General features: G+C 41.3%; 1 protein-coding gene across 2 annotated transcripts in view; it reads left to right on the forward strand.

The window, feature by feature from the left end:
* Window positions 1-2,647: 2,647 nt before the first annotated feature.
* LOC145899626 (homeobox protein Meis1-like) overlaps window positions 2,648-21,910 on the forward strand; it is a 32,948-nt gene continuing 13,685 nt past the window's right edge. The window contains exons 1-7 of one of the 2 annotated variants that reach the window (XM_082988505.1): window positions 2,648-2,824; window positions 5,653-5,948; window positions 12,020-12,161; window positions 13,362-13,418; window positions 14,059-14,109; window positions 14,234-14,380; window positions 20,582-20,789. In XM_082988505.1, the coding sequence (XP_082844631.1) occupies window positions 2,744-2,824; window positions 5,653-5,948; window positions 12,020-12,161; window positions 13,362-13,418; window positions 14,059-14,109; window positions 14,234-14,380; window positions 20,582-20,789 (982 nt within the window). In that variant the 5' untranslated portion in view covers window positions 2,648-2,743. Of the gene's footprint in view, window positions 2,825-5,353; window positions 5,469-5,652; window positions 5,949-12,019; window positions 12,162-13,361; window positions 13,419-14,058; window positions 14,110-14,233; window positions 14,381-20,581; window positions 20,790-21,910 lie in introns of those variants that run through there. The other variant, XM_082988506.1, reaches the window with a different exon arrangement.

The raw sequence follows: 21,910 nt of genomic DNA on the forward strand, positions 1-21,910 counted from the left end.
ACGTGTTGTTCAATCTGTGTTTGCATGACGTAAAAAAACAGTTTTTTAAACTTTCTACAACAGGAGAACCTTGCGTAAGAAACTCAGTTTGTTTCACATTGTTACCGAAAATCCACAACTAGCAAGATTTCTGCGGAATATTCCCAACCAATGAATTAAACCTTACAAAAGACGAGTGCAATAAAACCCAAATGGTCGACGTTGCGGCCTCGCTCATGAGGTCACTTCTGGGTCACGGTCCGTCCCCGCGTCACAATGCCCGCAATAGTGATGTCATATAAGCAGTCGATTCATTGGTCAGGCATAAAAGTCAAGCTGCGCTCGCTGCTGGTGCATGAAGATGCATTACTACTATGTATGGCCCTCAATGGACTTACACTGAGCATGTTATTGAAACAGAATGGTTAGGCGCAGTAACTGTGAAGATATTAAATCGCAAAAACATTCGGCTTTCTGCAACATTTTGGGGCAGACAAGTTTAAAATGTGATGTGAATTAGCGATTTGAAATACAGAAAAAGAATTGATAGGCGAGAAGGTAAGGTTCAATTAGGCTTCAATAAGTTTAATAAGTGATGCCGATTTAATCTCCATTCTCTAAAAACAAGAATTTTTTTTGACATTTTCTGTCAAGTTGCAATCTTTTGAACTCGCTGTGGTTGTGAACAGTTGCTCATGTTTGTGAAAACAAAAGGCAACGCGTGAAATCCTGTTACAACTTTCGAATTCGCGCGGCGTTTGCGACAAACCTCTTCTCTGTGACATCACAATCGCTCCCGCTCGTTAACTCCTTTCACCTTTGCGCGTCCTCGTGTTCTAAAATCTGCGAAACTCCTCGACGTAACGTCACTGTGAGGTCACAATGCCGCATTGGGATTGTCGTTAGTGGTGAGTAGTTGAACACTGCTTTGTCGTGTGTGATGTAACAATGCAAGACATTCGATAATACGCAGGAATCGTGTTTTTTGGAAGTTACACGGGTACGCAAGCCTCCACCGGAAGTTTCTGCTCGCGACGAGAAATAGTTACGTCACAATCAATCCGCGACTTAAAGTTCGTGATTTGGCGTGAGGCGAGTTTGCTGAAAAAAAGAAAGCAATCGCGCCAGGAGGTTGTTTTGTTTTGCTTCGAATTTCAAAAGGTTGCAAGTTGTCAGTCGCAAACCAGTGGTATCTGTATGACGGATGCATGGATGTAATTGTTGAGCAGTTTAGTTTTTCATAAAAGCAGTTGGAATTCGGCCATGTGTAATTAGGAAAGCAAACCACAACAAATGTCGAATTGTTGAAACTGGATTGCCAACATTACAAAGTACTCAGCCAACTGTTACCAACTTTGCAATTTCGTGCAATGTTCAGGAATCAACAGTGAAAAGTACATGAAACTTACAGAGAAAATGTGTTTTGCATTTCGCTATGCTAGTCTGGTTGAATTACATCATGGGAACCGTGTATGGTGGACTTGCATCTGTACCCAGACATAGGTCGAGTAATAATATGATGCTTATTGTTCATTGCATCGATGCAGCAAACATCACTTTGCGACAGTCAAGTTAGGAAGATAGCCCAATGGAATAATAGAAACGACAACACAGTAAGATTAATTTCGCACAAGCTTTTTCTATTGCGATTTTTAATGAGGTCAAAGTTCAACTTTCCCAAATTTCAACATTCGTTGAAGAAACCGTGAAACACGGGAAGCAATTTTGGCGCCAGTGGTTTCAGCCTGCTGTCAGTAGTAAACTTGCATACTTGGGCATTAAGGCTTTAACGCCACCAATCTACGTCACTTATAACGTCAGTTAAAGACGAATCCAACTCGCCAGAAGAAGATGATTATGATTGGCGTGCCGACGCACTGATTAGTTTCTCACTGTAAAACTTGAATTCCGACATTAGCAATCCCGCAAACGGCGTTAATCCAAAATACTGGAAACAAACAAAGCGCTGGGCCACCTCGAAGTCCTTCCATGCGTCTCAGCAAGCCAGCTCGTTTACGCCAGTGGGTAAAGAGGTGTAAGAGTTGCAGGTGAATGGTATGACAAAGTGTCCGATTATTGAAGCGAGCGCAAGGTAAAGCAGGAAATCACATTTCCAGCTTCGTTTGACGTGAAGAAAGTACGACACCTCAAGCACAATTTAAACTCTCGAAACCAAGAAACACATTTCACCTAAATCTTCTATAATCATTTAGCATTCATAAGGTTCTGTATAAAATTACTTGATCGCGGTTCCATTATATGTGAAACGCTGCAACATTTCAGTGTTTTCCTCAGAAAATTTAAATTTACTTCGTAGAGTTGATTTTATCGTCGTGATTTGTTTTCGAAACACCGCCCTGAGGTTTGCAGACGCACTTGTAATATTTACGCACAAACTTTTCGTGCTATGCCTACATTAATCCCCTTAACCTCAACATAGGTGGCAATATTCGCCTTTAAGTTGGGTGAAGTTCGACATGTTTCCATTTAAATTACTTTAAAATAAAATCAACGGCAAGAGTAAGAAGTAAAGTATAAACTTCGTATTGACTCTGGAATGAATTTAAATCATGTTCATAACAGTTACCGGTCACACAACAAAACTATTGGCTATGTGTCAACGTAACAGTGTTCGACTGTAGTGAACGTTTTTCCATTTTTCAGGTTCCTGTCGTAGAGTGAATTTAGGCAATTAACAACTGGGGGCAAAGTAGCCAAATAGGTTTTATGTAAGGGAATTGTCTTTGCATCTGTGGGTGTACATATGACTACTACATGTGTTGAAGGGATATTTCCTGTTATCAGTGAAGACAACAACTCGTTAAGTCAAAGCATGGAGCAAGGGGTAAGTCACATGATTTTGTACTGTTTTCTTGCATTGAATAGCAACCAGCACTAATCTTTTTTTATCTGCGCAATCGTCAGTTAATATGCACAAATTTATTTTCCCAAAAATAATTTCAGCTAGACTCTTTAAGCATGTCAATCCCATTAACCTCGATCCTAACATTGAGATATTTCAAATGTTAAATAAGTTCTACCAAAACTTGTCACATAATTTTAATTATCGACTAAACCATTTTCTTGATGTCACGAAATGTTTTGTGTTCCTCAAACACGACAGTGGTGGTGATAGACTTCCTCTGTTTGTTGGAGTAAACTTTTGTATTATCTTAAAAGAGGAAATTAACGTGAAACTGCGTTTTTCATTTTTCTATAAAAACTGAACGCCGCGCCAAACTTGCCTCACGAACTTTTTTCAAACCACGAGTTAAACTAAACAAAAATACTACAGGTTACCGTATTTAAAATAATGTTTGTGAGAAATTAAAAATAAATAAAACGTAGAGTCAGAATCGAGCGCGTATCGGGCGTCGTATGAGAAAGCGTGCCAATCGCAATTGTGACGTCATAGTACGTTTTGCGCTCGATCACAGTGCTGGGGGCGATTTGCCACACAGAGAGGGCGAGTAAAAGTAATCCGAGCAAAGATAAACACGAGCTCGCGATGCGAGACCTCCGCCGAATAATTGCACTTTCAAGTTCGAGAATATAACTCGAATCGCGAGCAGCGCGGCGTCGTTCACGCGGCAGGGAAAAAACTTTCAAGTCACTATTTTCAGTTCAAGTTGATTTCAAGTTAGATTTACAATTATTGCGATTCAAATAATATTGGCTTAGTTTGTCGAGGTATTTTAGCAGGAATAAAACAGTCGTTTGGAAACGGGTCAAACAAGTTAAACGGATCCAACAATTTTGTGGTACATACATATTGTGAATTTTCGACAAGTATTGTCAAACAAATATTTTTCTGTGTGACGTAACAATCTATATCTGTTAAAGTGTCTCACCCCTGTTTGGGGTTTGTTTCCATTTAATAATTAAAGATAAATACAACCCTGTTTAATTGTTCCGTCATAGATGTTCGGTTGTTATTTGATGAATGGTGGGCGTTCGCCTTTCATAGTTAAACAAACGGAATGATGTCTCGTAATTCGAGGCCCATTGTCTTTCATTGTTACGACACAGTGGGCAAACAGTGAAAGCACAAAACCATTGGTTTAACGAGACACTCATTTCGTCGATTCGAATCGTACAACACTTTAAGCGTTACAGCAGATTTTACATAGAAAATTTGTGTATTGCTAAGCAACGCACATTTTTGTACGATTCTTTCCTGGTTGAAAAAATTTCGTTAAGTCGTGTTTTGGTTTTGGGTGATATATTTAAACAAAAAACTTCATATGAACCAATCTAATATGTTCTGTTGTTATTTCAACAAATCTTAAGTCTATGTTTTTTGACGTGTTTATCTAGCAAGTGACAAATAACGTCATACCAATGAATATTATATGTTGTCATTTTTGCCCAACAATGCGTTGTTGAGATAAACGCCGCCTTCTCAAACTACTCGACACTTACAAGAAGGGATGTGTGCTGCCACCTGACGGACATTCGTTTACAATCGCCTTTCCTTATGTGACGTCATAAACCTATTGCGCGAGAGACGGGTTTATTTCTGCGAAAAACGCACAGATGTTTGTCGCGAGTTACTGTAAAAGTGAGTGATAAAGTCAAAGGGCGACACTTGGACAGTTGTTTGAACTGACTCAAGTTTTTCTGAAACTTATCTCAACGTTTGTTAAAAACGAGGGAGTAAAAGTGGAGTTGTTTTGCCAGATATTCGTCAAACCTCGTTAGTTTTGCAACCACATTGGTGACAATACATAAATTAAAAAAACATTGTTTATATTGGAAAGTCGACTAAGAATCGATTGTCGCGGCGTTTTGAATCGTTCATTAACGCGAAGTTAATTGTAGAATTCTCACAACGCGTGACTGTCCGCGCCCCGCGACCTACACGTCGGTCAAGCCCGTTTGATGTCCCCCCATCGCGAAACAGGCGGGCGAAGCGAGCTTCCAATTCTTTTTCCCGACATCGAGCGTCCCTGCCCTTTCTTCGCGACTCATGTGCGAAAGACTGATCGCCTCTCTCGCCTCTGCTGACGCATTACAGTAGAATGCGCGGCGGTGGTGGCGGTCGGATATATTCAGTTCTGTATGTTCTTGACTGAGGTGAAAATTGGATGTATTACAAGTTTAATAACAGAGTGCTTTAGAGCTTGTGCTTTGCCGGATTGTAACTCAACCTGTGTCGGCGTAGGGGCGAGAGGACGCTTGGAGTTTCATTGCGTGTTGTTGGCGAACCGGCGGCAATATGACGTTTCACTTAAACTTGATTCATTACGAAGCAAATATTGGGCGGGAGACTGACCTAAAACATGAGGGTTTACTGAGATATTGCGCTTGATTAGAAAAGCAAGTTCAGATGGATTTCACCGTTCTGTTATAACGGCGTTGTGTTTTCGTGTACAGGATCTCAGGCTGTAGAATAAGTCTGTAAAAACGCTCTGTTACTTGCGGATACCCAATAACACGGATAGCTTCACCAGCAAAACGTGAAAGTCAGTATGGCTGCTGCCACTTGCGTAAGTTGACCAAGCTTTAAAATCTATACAAGAAAATACATGTGCCGGCATGGTAACCGACCGGGGCGGACATTTTGTATTTGAACTCCACTCTTGCTTAACTTCATTTTTGCGTGGAAAGATTTTTATGACTCTGTTGAACATTAATCCTATCCGTGTGCTTTATCTTGTGATTTCTCGTCAGCAATACGACGACTCGATGGCACACTTCGGAGGAATGAGCGATCTGCGCGACCTCACCGCACCGACTTCGGGATCGGGCGGATTGTATGGCGGGGATTTAAACCGTACGATCCCGCCGATACCACACCTGCCGCTTGGGACCTCCAACTACAGTGCTAGCGGGCAGGTTACGCCGCACACCATGCAAGGAATGCATTCAAACCCAACCCAAGGAAACATGGCAAGCATTCCAGAAGGAAAGCGACATAACGACGGTGATAGAATGGCAATCAAAGGGGACAAGGATGCAATATACTCGTAAGTACTTCTTTGTGATTTTATACAGTTTGGAGCAGTAGTGGTTGGGGTTTTGGAATGTGCCATATGTTGAAGTTTATGTTCACTTTCAAAGTACGAAAATTCTGCAAATAGACCACTCAACCCCTCACTATATTCTTTAAATAATTGATGCATGCGCACACGCGCTTTGCAATGCTGAGTTCTTTGTGACCTCATAAACCTTTGATTAGGATTCTTTGTTTCGAAGAAATAGTTTAAAATCTTGTCGTTATACATTAACAAAAAATACATATATAACAAAAAATAACACCTTAATATTCATCTCACATTGTTTTTTAAACCAAACGCAATGTTTTCGCATGTCTTTCAAGTTGTTTTGAACTATTCTTGTGCTGCGTAAAAATATGGCGGTTGGTGTCAAGGTCAAGACCGGAATAGAATGCTATCGGGAGTGTTGAACAATAGGTTGTCGAATGTCTGGCGGATCCAAAATGGCGACCACACCTGAGTGAGGGTTGTATCCATGTGTACCATGAGTTGGTTTACTAGAATTTGTCGGTTTCAGATATCCTGTTATTTCAGCAACAAATATTTCAATCTATTGTAAATGCTCAACTTTGAACAGTGTTGATACAGGAATGTCGGCCCAGGTTGACAAAACACTGCAATTTAGTGATTACTTCACGCTTTGTGTCTCGTCTAGCTGCCAGTTGTGGGCATGCCACGCAATGGATTAAATTTGATGAGCACTCACCAGCCTTGTTATTATCTAAACACTTCACTAAGCGCCATTATGTCACTATCTGTTGGCATCAGAGCGCGTTTGAAAGCGAATTGTAAATTCCAATCCCTGCCAGTTGTTTGACTTTAGTACTTTCTAGACTAAATAAAAACCAATTTAAATTTACATCATAGCTTACTCTGGTTCAAACATATAATTTTGGCCATAACTGACATATAACTTATCAGAATTAAAGTGTAGCAGTCATTTACTCTGAGTTGAATATTTATAATGCCTATTTTATATTTCCAAATTATAACACCCTAATATACATTCCATACTTCCATTTACTACCAAGCCAAAATTCTTCTTTGTACAAACGAAACAGCATGTTAAAGAAACAGGGAAATAGTTCGACCCACAGACAAACAAGTTGCTTCGCGTCCCCCAAAATAACAGATTCCCATGAATTTGTAAGTCGCGTGTCCAATCCACTTAGACTTGTGGTTTGAGTTCTCACAACTCGGAGTTGTAAAATAATAGCAGGGATTATCTCCCAACTAGCCAGAAACATTTGTTACTGGTAGCACATGCGGTTTTAATAGGCTTACCAGTCTGCTGTTATCTTCCTATCATTGCAACGGTTCCCCTTTAAATAAATGAGACAGCAATTTCTATTGTTATTTTGAAGTTTACTGTTATTATTTTCAAACAGAAACCAGTTGTCAAAGATATTTTGTCATTGTACTTTTATAGTTAAGTTGTTTTCAACATTTCCTGTTGACAAATGTCTGTCCAAACACACTTTTAATGAAAACTAATGATACTTGGAAAAGTTACATGGGATGGGAAGTTGATGTCGTATAATTTTCAGTTGTGCAATTCTTTTACTGAAACATATATTTCAGCAACGAATTGTTTCATTTAAAATTGCAAAGATAAAATCCAGGCTCAGTGAATTTGAGGTTTGTTTCACCTGAAAGAGCAGCTTAAACGTGGGAACAAAACGACACCAGTAAAAAAAACAAAAGCACTCGACAAATTCAGTTCCGAATTTAACACCGCGGCGGCGTAAGACAAGCAAATCGACACAACGCGTTCGAGAATTCCTAAACACAATGGGATGGGAGCGGGATGCATTTTAAATCAAGGGTCGCACTCTGATTGCTTCAACGCACTATGAGCTTATTGGCAAACATCCGCGTGGTGAAAAAGCGTGTCACCTGATAAGAAAAATAAACAAGTCTCTAGGTGCAATACACTGGCGAAGCGGGTCACGAGCGATTTCCCCCAATGCACTGTAGTGGATTCCATTTCCCATTACCGTTTAGTTTTAGTGCTTCCTTACCTTGGCGCGTGTAGAATGCGGAAAGCATTTATGCGACTTTTAAATTCTTTGCTGTGATATTGATCGAGTTTGGTAATAATATAAATTTTAATTTTTTTGTTCACCTGCATAAATCAGTATGATTATTGCTTTTTGGTGATAAAATTGGTGCCAAAGATTAAATCTTTTTTCGAATAATCTCGGTGCCAACGTTTACAGTTTTAAGTTTGACACGTTGAAATCAAAATGTAAAGCGGATTTAACTAAGTGTTCGGTAGCAGGCAGGTGTGTTTGTTCAAAATCTTACCGCCTTCACGCTTTGGCTGCCAATACAGGAAAGCGACTGCACTCTGGCCCACATTACAAGCCAGAACTTATCCGTGCAAGAATTGGGCTTGCTTCTGTTTGGCGCATTAGAGGAACCACTACGGTTGTTTGCGTTTGGAAGTTGAGTTGCTTGAGTGAGGATCGTTTCCACCGGTCACAGTTCCCACTAACTGACCGGATTCCGGTCCACAGTCGTGTTGTGTGAGGTTTATGTCGATTCTGTTGTTTCAATATTTGTTACGAACTTGTGGGACAGGAGGATTCCTGGTTGATTCAAAGTGTTCTCACAAAACACCTCAAATGGATCCTGGTAAAGTTAACGAACAAGATCAAAAATCTGCCCGAAAGTTGCACTTCACCTTGTGTTGTGTTACCAGTTAAACAATATATCCACATTTAACGTGTATCGAAATTTTGTTGAAAAGGTCCCACACTACTGGTCTTGACTCTGTGGAATTTTATAGGCTTGTTCAAGGTACAGTAAAATTAAAGTAGGAACTAATCACAGGACAAATCCTGTTTCATTTTTACCACAATGCAGTTGAGGGACAAACAGGAAATTGACAACTGTATTTTGTCGGAGCTGTTATTGATTCCAAAAAGATCCGTAATATCCGTAATAGATCCGATATACAAGGCCTGACACCAAATGAGGTTTTGCGTTGTAAAGAAACGCACGATTTCACTTCATCCCAAACTCTCATAGCACTTCCGCGTTGCTTCGACCACATCATGACTGAATCGTTAGATTCCTTTGGGGTTAGGCTCAAATGTACAAAGGCCCTCGGGTTAATATTCGCACCTGTGGAACTGCCCCCATGAACCCTTGTTGATCCTGCGAGCCCGCACGTTTGTAATCACAACGGTTGGTGGCTGTTTTTTCCTACCACCGACCCCGGTAGGTGTGAAAATAAGCTTAAACAATGGCGAAGCGCGCGCGTCGCTCGTGAGCGCGGCATAAGATGCGATGAGTGATCCCGATTCTGACTAAGAAGCGTCAAGTTTTAATGAAACCCGGCGCTGAAATTCTCCCGCGCAAAGATGGCGCGTGACATTGACTCAAGGTTATTCCGTTGCTTGTTTGTGTCACCTCCACGAGGTTTTATTCATGCTTTGCTGAGTCACGTCTTGTATAGTTTGTTCAACTTAACAGGATGGGATTTATTAACACAGCTGGAAGTTTTCACAATCTACACGTGAGGGTAACCATGGGCGCTGCAATGCAAAAAATTGCATTATCATATTGGTACCCTAAATATGTATAAGAAAAATGTCAAAATTTGAATATTCTCTCAATATTACCGGCAAAGCTGGAAAACATTGGTATGTCGTTGCTTGCAAATGCTAGCTATGAATTTTGTATAACCTAAAGATTAAAGATTAAAGATTAAAAAAGATTAAAGATTAAACGGTTGTGCAATTGCGAAGTAAACGATAACGATTTAGTTATGGAGGATGCTTCAGCCAATCCAGTATAAAGTGTACACTGGGGCCTCGCCATTTCCATACAACTTTCCTGTTAATCTGTCAACTCCAACTTTTCGCCGTAAAAGTTTTAATACAAGCTTCGCCATCCAAGAAAACTTGTTCAATTATTCCAGAGGTTCCTCCATTTCATTGTAGCTCAATGTGCCAAATATTTACGGATAAAGCATGACGGGTTTTTCTGTATGAGTCGCGTTTGCTATACGAGAAAAAAAATCCTTTATGTATTGTTAAAAAGAATTGTTCGTTTTGCGACAAATTGTGGGAATTTTTCACCAGCTAGCAGCTAGAACGCGAATTCACTGCAGGATTGCCATGAGTCGCGTTGTATATTGCAAAAGAATATTTCCCAAACACAAAAGTAATAAATTCGAATTCAATCAAAGAAATTCCAGACAAGCGCCAATATGGCACCGGCACCTTCGATTTCCTTTTGACAAAACAATAAACCTAATCGGGATTACGCGCGCTATTCTCATCGAAACGTGTACTTGATGTGTATTGGAAGTCTGTCATCCCTTTGTCTTTCCTGTCGAACGGTATTGTGACGCAATAAAGCGTACGTCGGTCAAAATATAAATTTTCCCAGGACTTGGGAATTTAGAGGTAGGAATCACTGCAACGTTCGTCAAGTCCCCTGCGACGTGATGATCCTTTCCGTGTCTTTATATTCATCCGCGCGCTCATCACATCTCCCCGCCCCGCTCGCCTTGTTCCATTGATCTTTTGTAATTCTGTTAATTTTGTGAAACTCGACGAGAATCGATTGGACTTGGTTGTCCCAGTCAGTGTGGGACGAACTTCACGTGCTGTGAGCTTTGTCAGATAAGATTGAAAACTAATTACAGAACTCCACTATCAGGGGAGAAGTAATTGATTTAATTTCAACAAGTCAGTTCGGTAGATTAACACCACCAAGGCTATTAACTGTGGTGTCAACAGGAATACCTTAATTCCAGTACACAATTTGTTCTCGTTTTTCTTGGAACGAATTGTGAAATCGTGTAGATGTGGTTTTAACATTTTGAAGGACGCGGGTAAGAATTAAAAGCATTGATTTACAAAATAACATTTGTGCGGTTTTGCGAAACATAACTTCTCTAAATCCTTTCCTTCAGTCATCCCCACATTCCCCAGTTTGTCAAAAATCTTTGATAATCTCACGTTAAGTGCACTTGACGCTTTGTCATAACGACTTGTGCGACGTTTATCACAATGTTTATCATAATCAATACAGTTTTGTTTGCAAACCAGACATATACACCTTGTACACACTTGACAATCGTTTCTTTATGTTTTATATAAAAAGAGTTTAGAGAGAAGGTTGTTACATTCTTCAAAAATATATTTTATTTATCTGTATAGAATCTCTCCATCAGTATATAATGATTGCGTACGAGATATCCAAGAGCACGTTGCTGTGTATTTGATGCGATTTCCAGGTTTGCTTTTGCGTCGCGTTGGGATCGATTCTCGAACGCGTGAGAATCTCATCGCCATTTTCGTCGTTTCGCTAAAACAACAGACACCGACTCCTAATGCGTTTTCTCCACGGGCGTCCGTCTCTACTGACCCGGTCACTTTTTGTTTGTGGCGCAAAAAAAGGGTCATGTCGTCCATTGTCCACGTCACAATGATCCGTGAATGATCGCAGTGAACAAGTGCCTTCGGATTTTTGTTTGTTTTTTTGCTTGTTGCAGTGCCATTAAACCTGTTCAATCATGCGTAGCCAGGCCCGTTCCTGCTATTTGTGACGCAACAATCGATTACACAGCGGGTGGGGGCGTGTGAAGATGTTTAAATGCTCATAATTTCATGTTTTGAATAAAATCCCTTTTTAGCGAGTTATGTGGAAATAATTGCCACAAATACTTAACAGCTTGAAACATCGTGCGTTGTTTTCTGGGGATTATCAGAAACCCTGTTGTTTTGCACAAAGTCGCTTCGTGTAAAAAAATTGAAAAAAGTGTATCGAATCCCGTTTGATATTCAGTTTCGAGCCCGAACAGCACAGGAGGTACTTATGCATAAACTCCTTTCCAACACCCGGAAAATATACTGCCGGCTGCTCGTGAGGTGACTGGGGTTTCGCCTTGTCCCTCCATAACAACTGTACGTAGTGAGCCGTCATTAATTACCCAACCCAACATTGTTCTCTCCATGCTTGAACTTTCGCTCGACCTCCGTTTGACCTCCAATACAAACGATTTCGCTTTTGTTACGTCACAGACACCCACTGTTCCCACTACTGGCGCTAGTATTCGAGAAATGCGAGTTGGCCACCTGCACACCACGTGACTCGGGAGTTACCGGAAGTGACGTATGTTCGTCGGATTCGTTCAACGACGACATCGCGATGTTCGCGAAACAGGTGAGTGTGACCTTGTGTTAATGTAGTGTTGCGTGTTTGTATGGTCGTCTGCATATCAAGCCGCACACATGCTCTTATCACTGGGCAATAAATGTCGACGCGTGGATTCAGTCAGGTCAGTCTACAACCCTTCGGCGACAGCAATTGAATACACGCCCACCTGTTGTGTAAAAATATTACAATATTAGTGCGAAAAAGCGAGTGGCGATTGGTGATATACGACCCAGTCAAGTCTGACCCTTTCACCTTGGACCGCAACGTCATAAAAACTGACGCATGCCCAATAAAATCGCCGACAATGGACATCGCGCGCGCCCGAAAACGCCCGTAGTTCGCTGCACAATTTCGGCGCTGAATCTCTTACGTAGTAACAGGCACTTAAAGGTAAAGTCAGCGAGAGTTCATGCCAACTGTGGACACTACTTCTCGTTGCCCTGGGCTACGCCACAGCTTCTATGACCTCACAGTGACACCGTTGCGCCACCCAATTGTTTGAACAGTAATTGTTCAAGCGTGGCGGACTGACGCACGGCGTTTGGATGAGAGGAGTGTGTTCCCACGACTTGTTGCGGTTGTTTTCCCAAACATTTTCTCACAGAGTAAGTTAAAGCGATCTTTGCAATCGTCGACCCTTCCACAGACACATAATGAGCATTTTGACTCTGGTCTTAATTGAATGAATACAATTTAACAAATTTTAACTGTACTTTGTCGGACTTTCTAAGTTCCAACTTTGTTGTGATTGCGTTTAATTCAGGCCGATGACCACAAAACAATAGGTTTAAACGGTAAGAAATGTTTGAATTTGGGCTATGGAACAACAGCAATCACAACACAAGGGCTTGGGAAGCATTCCAACACACTCGCCATTTTAAACACAGCGTAGACGCTTTACGAATAGTTCCATCGACTTCCTGCCAGGGCTGGGTTCCCGACGCTGTCGCCACGTTGCCATACAAGGAAGTCGAATCGCGTCTTCGTCAAAACAAGAGTTTAAAGTTGCTACAGTTTCTACCACATAAGTTCCTTCAGTGCCGCGTTTTTGCGAAGACAGTTTCGTGCTCTTTGATACCGCAATCCACTGACCGCGTAATTTGTTACTTTGAACAAATGCACCTGATTAGAAAGCAATGATTCACAGCGACCGTGAATTACTTTTGCTCATATCTAAAAGTTAAAAGAAACTTTTGTTGAACTCAGATTCAAGCGGAGAACAGACCTCTTACATTCGACCCGAACAATGAGATCGATAACTTGGTAAGTCGCGAGTCAGTCCAAAAATGCATCCTAGGGTAAAATATTACTTCATCAAATCCAGGCAAGAGCAATAATGAATAAATTTGTTAGTCATTGCATCAAGTATATTTGTTCCGCATAATTGCATCCATAGTAGCAAAATTATTTTCGAATATTTTTTAGAATAAACTCGTTTTTTGGATCTATATTACCGTGCAGTACACCCCAGAAGTTGTATTGTTGCACCTGGCACGCCCTGCAAGGCCCCCAAACTATTGGCACGAGTGCACGCTGCTTTACAGTAAGCTAGTGGCGTGTAATAAGGCCAATTAAGGTGGCTAATTTCCCCGTTATATCGGGTTACCCGCTTGTAGCGGCACGTGCGACCACCGATACAAGGAAAAATAACGGCAAAGATCGGTAGAAACCAGGAGCAGGTTTCCTATGACTGCTGGAACATGGACGCTACATATTACACCCCTGATTAATTGTTTTGCCAAAGCTTAACGATTTAAACATTTCACGAACGAATATAAAAAGAATATTCTTACTTCCGCTGTATATATGGGGGGGGGGGGGAGGCTTTCAATGAATTTGTTGTTTCTGCGCTGCGCGCTCATGTCCTGCATTTCAACCAAGTCATTATAATTTTGTTTTTTAGATGATTTTGTCCATTCAAGTTCTACGATTTCATTTACTTGAGTTGGAAAAAGTAAGTGCCGATATTTTCCTTGTTGTTGTTTCAACAGAAAAAAGTTATTTGTGTGTTTTCGTAAAAAGTAAAGTTTGTTTGAGGAAATGTAGGGATTGAGAATTATTAAAAAGTTTTTGTGAAGGTTCACGAATTATGTCAAAACTTCACGTCTCGTTACATCAACTGCCTGAAAGGAAAAATGCCCATCGACCTTGTAATAGACGAACGGGACGGCGCAATGTCATCTAAATCAGAGGGTCTTGATGTTGGGGGAGGAAGTTCAAACCAAGTAAGACAAGACTTTATTTGTGCGAATTCTTTTAATATGTGTTGGTTTTGTAAAGACAAGATTTGAATGTTTTTGTCGTCGGTGACGCATTTCAATGTTGGTGACTCGTTTTATTAATTAATAATATCTTAAGTAAAATGTTGTTGCCTAACTTACTTTTGAGGTAGTGTGGAATTATATTTTCACTACGGTTGCGCCATAAGCAATGCGAAGCAGGTCTACTTCAAAATAACAATTAGTAATAAAAGCACATAAAACACAAATGTCAGTGCTTTAAATCTACTGTGACTGAAGAAATATATCTGGTTGGAATCGAAGTCGTCCCGAGATTCAGTCACAAACCAACACCCGCAAAACAAACAACGGAAAGTTGGATCGTAATAAATCCGAATACATTTGCCAGTCGGTACTTTCCTCGATTTACGATTGAGCTTTCAACAACTTTTCAAATGCGAGCAAAACATTCTCGAGACGCAGCAGTAAATACAACCGTCCCGGGGTTCGGCTTTCATTAAACTCTTGCAGCGATTTATAGCGCAGCATATTTGGTGGCAAAATATTAAGTTTGAAGTTCCGTGCGTCCGGACACCGGTGCGGGTTGATATATGACAGCAGAAAAGTAATTAAAGCGAAGCGATCGCTGTTTGTCTTTCGTAAAGCGCGCCGGGCAAGGATGGTTGTTGTTTCTTCACACACAACATGTAGCTGTGTGTTGTGCGATACGTGGTGGCTGTTTGTAACTGCGTGAAGGTAACAGCTGCGACAGGAGAATAAATGTGGTTTATTTACCTTGTTGTCCGGCAAGGAGGAATTTGCTTGTGTCTCTAATTCGATCAGAAACTTTGTCCGTAGGTAAACTGTCGAGTCCCTGGTAATTCTGCAACAAAATCAAACATACAGCCTTGATATTTTAAGATCATATGCAAATGATAAACACGCTCTTAATGGATGGGGGGGATAGAAAGAAGAGAACACGCCCAAATATCCGAAACAAGAGTAAATGTTTGATGGAAATTCAGATGTCAATCACCGTCGCCACTAACCGTACGTTCCCCGATTTACAATTCTATAAATAAAGAGTCATAATTGTAATAAAATGGCGTCGTTCTGGTCCGCGTTATAATGAAACCCGCTGTCCCATTCGAATAAACATCGTTTTTTTGGAAATCTCCCAATCTGTCAATAAAAGTTCATTTAAATCTCGTATTTAAAATGTCTAATTTCAAGACAAAAATCGTTTAGCAGATTGGATAAAATCAACAGAATATAGCGGAAGTATAGATAGGGGTTTGTACAAACATGTACGCCTTAACTCAAATGAAACAAAAAGACCATTTTGTGCTAAACATATATTTCCGATCTCGTTTACCCTTGTGACATCACAATGACGCTGCAACATATTGTCGCCGCTCGATCGGGTCGATGTTCTGGGCGGGTGGGAGGACTTCAAACGGTTTGCGTCGCGTCGCGCGCCCTGCATCAATTTGTGGAATGGATGACAAACAAACGGCGGTGGCGTAACAAGTTACTGTCGATGCTTTGCGCAAATATCGTAAATATATCGCCGGGCAAATAGGCGCGCTGTGTGCTTGCCCGTATATCATTAGCTTCTAATTGCGTCTTGGCTCTACGTCGGGTCTTGACGCAATATGTCGCCTATTGGGAGTTTCTGATACAAGGCAAAGGACGAGGCAGGGTTGCTGGAAAACCTGAACCCGAACTTTGCACCTTTGTTGTTTTTCCAATGATATTCAATCCGTGTTTATTTAGTCGTAAAACCACTGGCTTTCGCACAGTTTTCTGCGAAAAATAGATTCGTGCGTTTCACAATGCTGGTTTCTTACACCTGAAATCATAATTTAAACAAGCTGGAATTAATCTTTATAATGAAGCATCTTATAGGGAGTTTTAAAACGCCCGGCGAGTTTCTCACTTTGTTCACAAACACAAACTCGAAGCAGGCGATGACGGCGCAATTCTTATCTGTCCAACCCACTTTCTATAATGTGTCTGTTGATTTAAGTGTTTCATGCTCAGATAACTGTTCCCCGCCTATCCGCGCGGTAACGCCAATCCCCGTCTGCGTGAAATAAAAATTTTCCTCTTCTGGTGGGAGTGGGGACGTCTTTGAGGCCATTGAACCGAGTCTGTTTGGCGGTTTGACGATTTTAGGCGATTGTTTAAGGCGCCGTGGAAAGAACTTCCACATTTCAGTCATGCGGAGTTGACGAAGCAACAAACCTCAGCATCTACTGACTCATTTACCAACAAAATAGGTCATTCCAGGCTTTGCATGTTAGCCTAGAAAAAGGATTTGTTGTACTTTCGTTTCAACCATGCCATGCGTCGCTAAGGTTGGTTTGTTAAAAAGGCGGAATCCCACACGGAATAAACCGCACAGAAAAAGTAAGTCCCTATCATGGAAACTTGGTCATTACAAGAATTACCGGAAACACAAAAACAATAATTACTGGTGGCAGCAAACCAACAATTCCCGTCATTGTTTCAAGAAAATGAATGTTTGTGAACATGTAAACGGCACCAACATCAAAGCCGGCCACTTCCAGATGACGACTGTTCCACTCAGTTTTCAGTATTCCCTCAATTCAGAATTCGCTTGCTTTTACAATCAAGACACTAATTAATTAATGGGACAGGTCTAAACACGCTCCACATAGTAACGAGCTAACACGCTGTCAAAATCTGCGATATATCGAAAGGTGGAATATCGCAAGGATTTACGATACGTTTCGATCTTTGTCCTTTGCGTTAATAAATCGGCGTTACACAAGTATCAATATTTGTCTGTTTCTTGCCGCGGATGGTCTCCAGCCTCCCCCCAGACTTCGACAATCATTAATTGTTCCTTTGAATTAGCCGCGCGGCGCTGATGCCGTTTTGAAGTGGAGTGCTTGGCCAATAAGACCCGCATCGGCGACCCTGCGTTACCACGGCGCGTCGCGATGCCTGCGCCTAAAACAAAGTTTGTTTTTATTGATTCCCTCTTCCAAGCAATATGCGCCACCAAATATTTGCGCGCTGGGATATAAGCGCTCGCTAAACGATTGTTTCAAGCGTCAAAACGCGAGATCCGTGTTCGCTTATCATAACGAGGGGTTTGCTTAGGGCGTGGAATAATTCAGAGAAGGTTTGGTGAAGACGGGATGAGGTCTGGTGTCGCACGCTACGAGCTCGACTGCCCTTCCAACTTTGTCCTTAGACCTCCAGAACTCGAAACTGAAATAGCGCAAGGGTAAAACGCATCGCTGTGTTAACGTCGTGCAAACGCCCCAGCCGATATATATGAGGTTGATGCTCCCAGCAATGCGGATGTTGCCAATCAATATGATAGTGAAGTTGTCGGATATTCGCATATCGATGTTTACACCTCTTTCTCACTCGTGCTGCAATGTTTAACAGGAGCAAGGTAAAAAAGCACGCGGGTCACTTTTTTGCCGCTTAATCCAATCGCTGAAACACGATTAAGTGATCACTACATATTGTACGTTTGTTTAATGCTTATTTCCTGCTTTGAAAACATGCATTCGTATTTTTGGTGGAGTAACAACATACGGTTGTTTATACCTGTGTAAGTTTCGATTTTTGAAATCATACATGCTGCGCACCTGTCAGGGTGAAGAAGCGCGTTGAGCATTACATAATTGTCAAATTCAAGCAGTTTGGGAATGCGTGTGAACGATAAGAATCGCAATTCCAGTGATTTGTGACTTAGAACGACTTGCGGGCTCACGTCGAACTTAAACCACTAGCACAGAGGGTTGCCGTATGGCCTCCGCCAGGTATAAACGTTATGTTTTATGCAAGGGGCCGGTTAAAGCCCAATACGCGCAGGCGTAAAACACGAGATGGGATCTCTTAAACATTCGATGAAATATTGAAACCGGTTCGCATTTTTAATCATCAAGCTTTCTCTTTAGGAAAACAGTGGGCTTCTTTGTTTTAATAACCTTTAGCTCATTTGCGTATGGGCTGTGACAGATTTACAATTAGTTCAGTACTTTGAGACATCATTGAACGGTTTAACATACTGAACTTCTACATAACTAAGCGTTGTATGTTTCTCGTTTACCAGCGATAGGTTGCATGACATTAAATCGTATTTGGAGAATAATATGATAATTTTCATGGTAACACAACCTATTTATCCGATGCAAATGTTGACACAATGTCACTCTATGCATGGTGAGGGTTTTTGGGGTAAAATATCTTTCCGTCCTTAAATTTGTTGCACAAAAAAGAAATTTCATTTCTTTTCAGCCTCGGTATTTTCACACCAATTTTGCAAAATAATTGAAGGCATTGATCATTTATAAAACCGCAGAGTCACCGAAATGTCAACAGGAGTCGATTTCAAACAGCAGAAATTGATTCGAACCCCGCAGCGATAAAACCCGATCACAGTCGTGTAAGCCAACTTAGACTTGCGTTACTTGAAATTGCCGCAGAGGTCTTGGCTCGGTGGTAAGTCAGAAGCGTCAGCAGGTGTTTCTGGTGCGGCCACCCATGCAGCGAACTGGCAGCCCACCTTCCAGCGCTGCCTGGACTTCCTTATCAGCTTTCCGCATAAGATCACGCAAGGAGATAAGAGAATTCTATATTTTGTCAATTTTCCGGACAGCAAGTTTCGCGCAGTGCTTTTGCTTAAGTTGGATGGGGATTTTAACTTCGTGTTCATCCAGTTGTGATTCCACAACAACACAAGGTCAGGGGATCCTGGTCAGAAATGTTTACGAAACCCAACGTCCAAATATGACGGTCTGCGTTAAACATTCAACCTCAAATTGGAAATCATGACGTGACAAAATATTTGTTATTTTGTAAAAAATTATCCAACAACCTCTTCCACCGGACAAAGGTTAAATGCCACCCATTCTCTCAAACAACGACAAATAATATTTTTGTTTTTACCAAGTTATTGATCGGAATGGTCAGTTAGTATATTTGTATTATCTGCCGACAAAGGAGCAAAATGTCCAGTACGTCACCAGACACGTGCGCATTGCTTGACAAATCCAGCTTTCCGCATTGCGTGGATTTCTTTTGACGTCACAGCAGACTGCATTGTGACGAAACTGCCAAGCGCACCTGCTACAATTCCCCAGCAAAGGGGGGATTAATTTTTTCGGATATCATTAGGTATCAAAAAAATGATTCCGCAGTTTGATCCTTGTGTTAGGGTTGCTATAAAACCTCGCAGTCATCTACACCAGTTTATTTAAATTGCTTTCGTCACTTCGCAAGTATCATCGCTCAAAGTTGCGTGGGTTGTAACAATCATCATATACTGAAAGTTAGTTATCGGACGTCAGACTTCAAACCATGGTGAGGTGTTGGTTGGTGTTTTTTTTTTTTTTTTTTTTTGAGAAAAAATGTCAATTAGAGTTGTGGTAACTGTGTTTCGTTATAATCGACCTAAACCATAACAAGTGGTTGATATGCGGTTTAAAAACCGGCAGAGATTTTAAGATAGTCGTTCATAAAGTCAAATTGTCTTTTAGGATTTGTTGCCCAAACAAGATATGCGGTTCAAAATTCTTTTCTGAAACACTCCGCAATAAATATTCCTTCGCCGTAGATTTATCGCCTGACTCTCCGTGTCATTAACGTTATCTCATCGGATCTAGTGGAGCGGGGCGGAACACCTGTGGCCTCCCGTCATGTATCGTATGTTGTCGTATTTACTCTCATTCGGCGAAAATAAATAACACGCCTGGCGCGCGCTCTCTTTGATTCAGTCGCGGTCACGTGGCTTGGAAATGACCAATCAATCAACTCGGTTGAAATATGCGGCAGCAAAGGGAAAGGCGTTTGAACGCGACTGAATGGGAGTGAGCCTGGAGATTGCGTTTCATAAACAACATGTGTTTCGGTATACGGCCACTTTCCTTCGCAGTAAACAGTGCGTTTACTTAAGTACAAATAACGTGTTTATATTTCTGAATGATTTTGAACGTTTTTTTACTTTGAATCCCCCAGCTTTCTTTATTACAAGATTCTATTTGAATAAGCGATGCCGACGATACTTGTAATCACAGGCGAAATATATAATGATCAACGTTAAACAAACGACATAGGATTTCTTGCAGGAATTGTTGAATAATTTGTTGACATAATTTTTTAGGAAAATAAAAATTTCCAGCAATGCTGAAATAAATTATTCAACTTGTCCGTTTTTTTCAGTCGTTTTACCCCCAAGAAGCCCCATCTTCCCGACCCCAACTCGGAGGGGAACCGAGCAGTGTTCACCCCTCTGTAATGGCAAGTAGTGGATCTGGACCGATGGGGAGCGCGGGTTCGGTGAACCACCATCAGCCCCCTACAACCCACCAGCACACCCAGCAGCAACCCCAACATCAACATCATAACACCGACAGCTCAAGCCCTACAGGTAAGGGGGGATTTCTAAACGCTTTCGGAGATCGAAGTGTATCTTTCCCATATATTGATCCAATAGGAGACGTATCTAACTATTTAAATGACACTGGCTTTGTGTGAAATGTGGACTTAAACAACTTAACCGTTTTGCAACGTTTGTTGGCACAAGGCGTTAAAACACATGCAGGCATTTTATATAAAGTAGGTTTGTTCCAAAAAAATTTAAATAGCAAAAAACTGTGAAAAGGACAAAGCGTGCGTTTTATTCACTCTTATCGGCAGCGTGTTGATGGTGGCGGAATGTCAGATATTCAAAACACTGCGTAACCGCTCTGTGATGCAGACTGACTGACCTTATGATGTCACAATGAACCGACTAGAAAGATTTATTGTGAAACTGGAATGAGTGTCGTGAAATATCGCCGTATTGTTTGTGGCCCAAACAACGATATATCGTTTATCGCGACAAGAACAATTGTGAATCCACCCAATTCCGTCCGAATCCTCACACGCGAAGTTCAGTGGACGTTAAGAGCTCAAACTGTGAGTTATTAAAAAACCAAGGCCCGCTAGTTTGCGAGAAAATCTCGTGATTTTTATGTGGAAAGATGTTGAGTCCAGTGGAAGGTTTATCCATTAGGCCGTGGGATAAGTGCTAATGATCGAACACGGAGTAGGGAAGATCGATGTGCGCGTCTCTCTCCGATCATTAATGTCTCTTATATTCGCTCGTGTTAATCAATACAGCTACAAGTCACACTGCCGACTGCGGTCGCCCCCTTTTTACAGAACACCCGACCAACGCACATAACTCTCCCAATCCCGCTCGGTGAATGATTGAAAATCTGCGACTTTAAATTCGGCTAAACTCGCACTTGCTTCTTACTGTGGAACAATGCCATAATTTGTCTAATCGTAGGAAAGTTATAGGTCGGCTGTTTGCACTAACGGGAAAATGTCAAACTTTCTTCAGCATAGACGCAGGATTTCATCAAAACATTTACATCAAAACCGAACCACCAAGGACAGAAACGCAATAATCACAAGACAATAATGCTTTATTACGACAACAATCCAATTTCAATCGGACGCCAATTGTCGACTCGCACTTTTCACAACTATTCGCGACGGCTA

Source organism: Ascidia mentula, chromosome 4 (assembly GCF_947561715.1).
Source record: "Ascidia mentula chromosome 4, kaAscMent1.1, whole genome shotgun sequence".
In the NCBI taxonomy this organism is placed as follows: domain Eukaryota; kingdom Metazoa; phylum Chordata; class Ascidiacea; order Phlebobranchia; family Ascidiidae; genus Ascidia; species Ascidia mentula.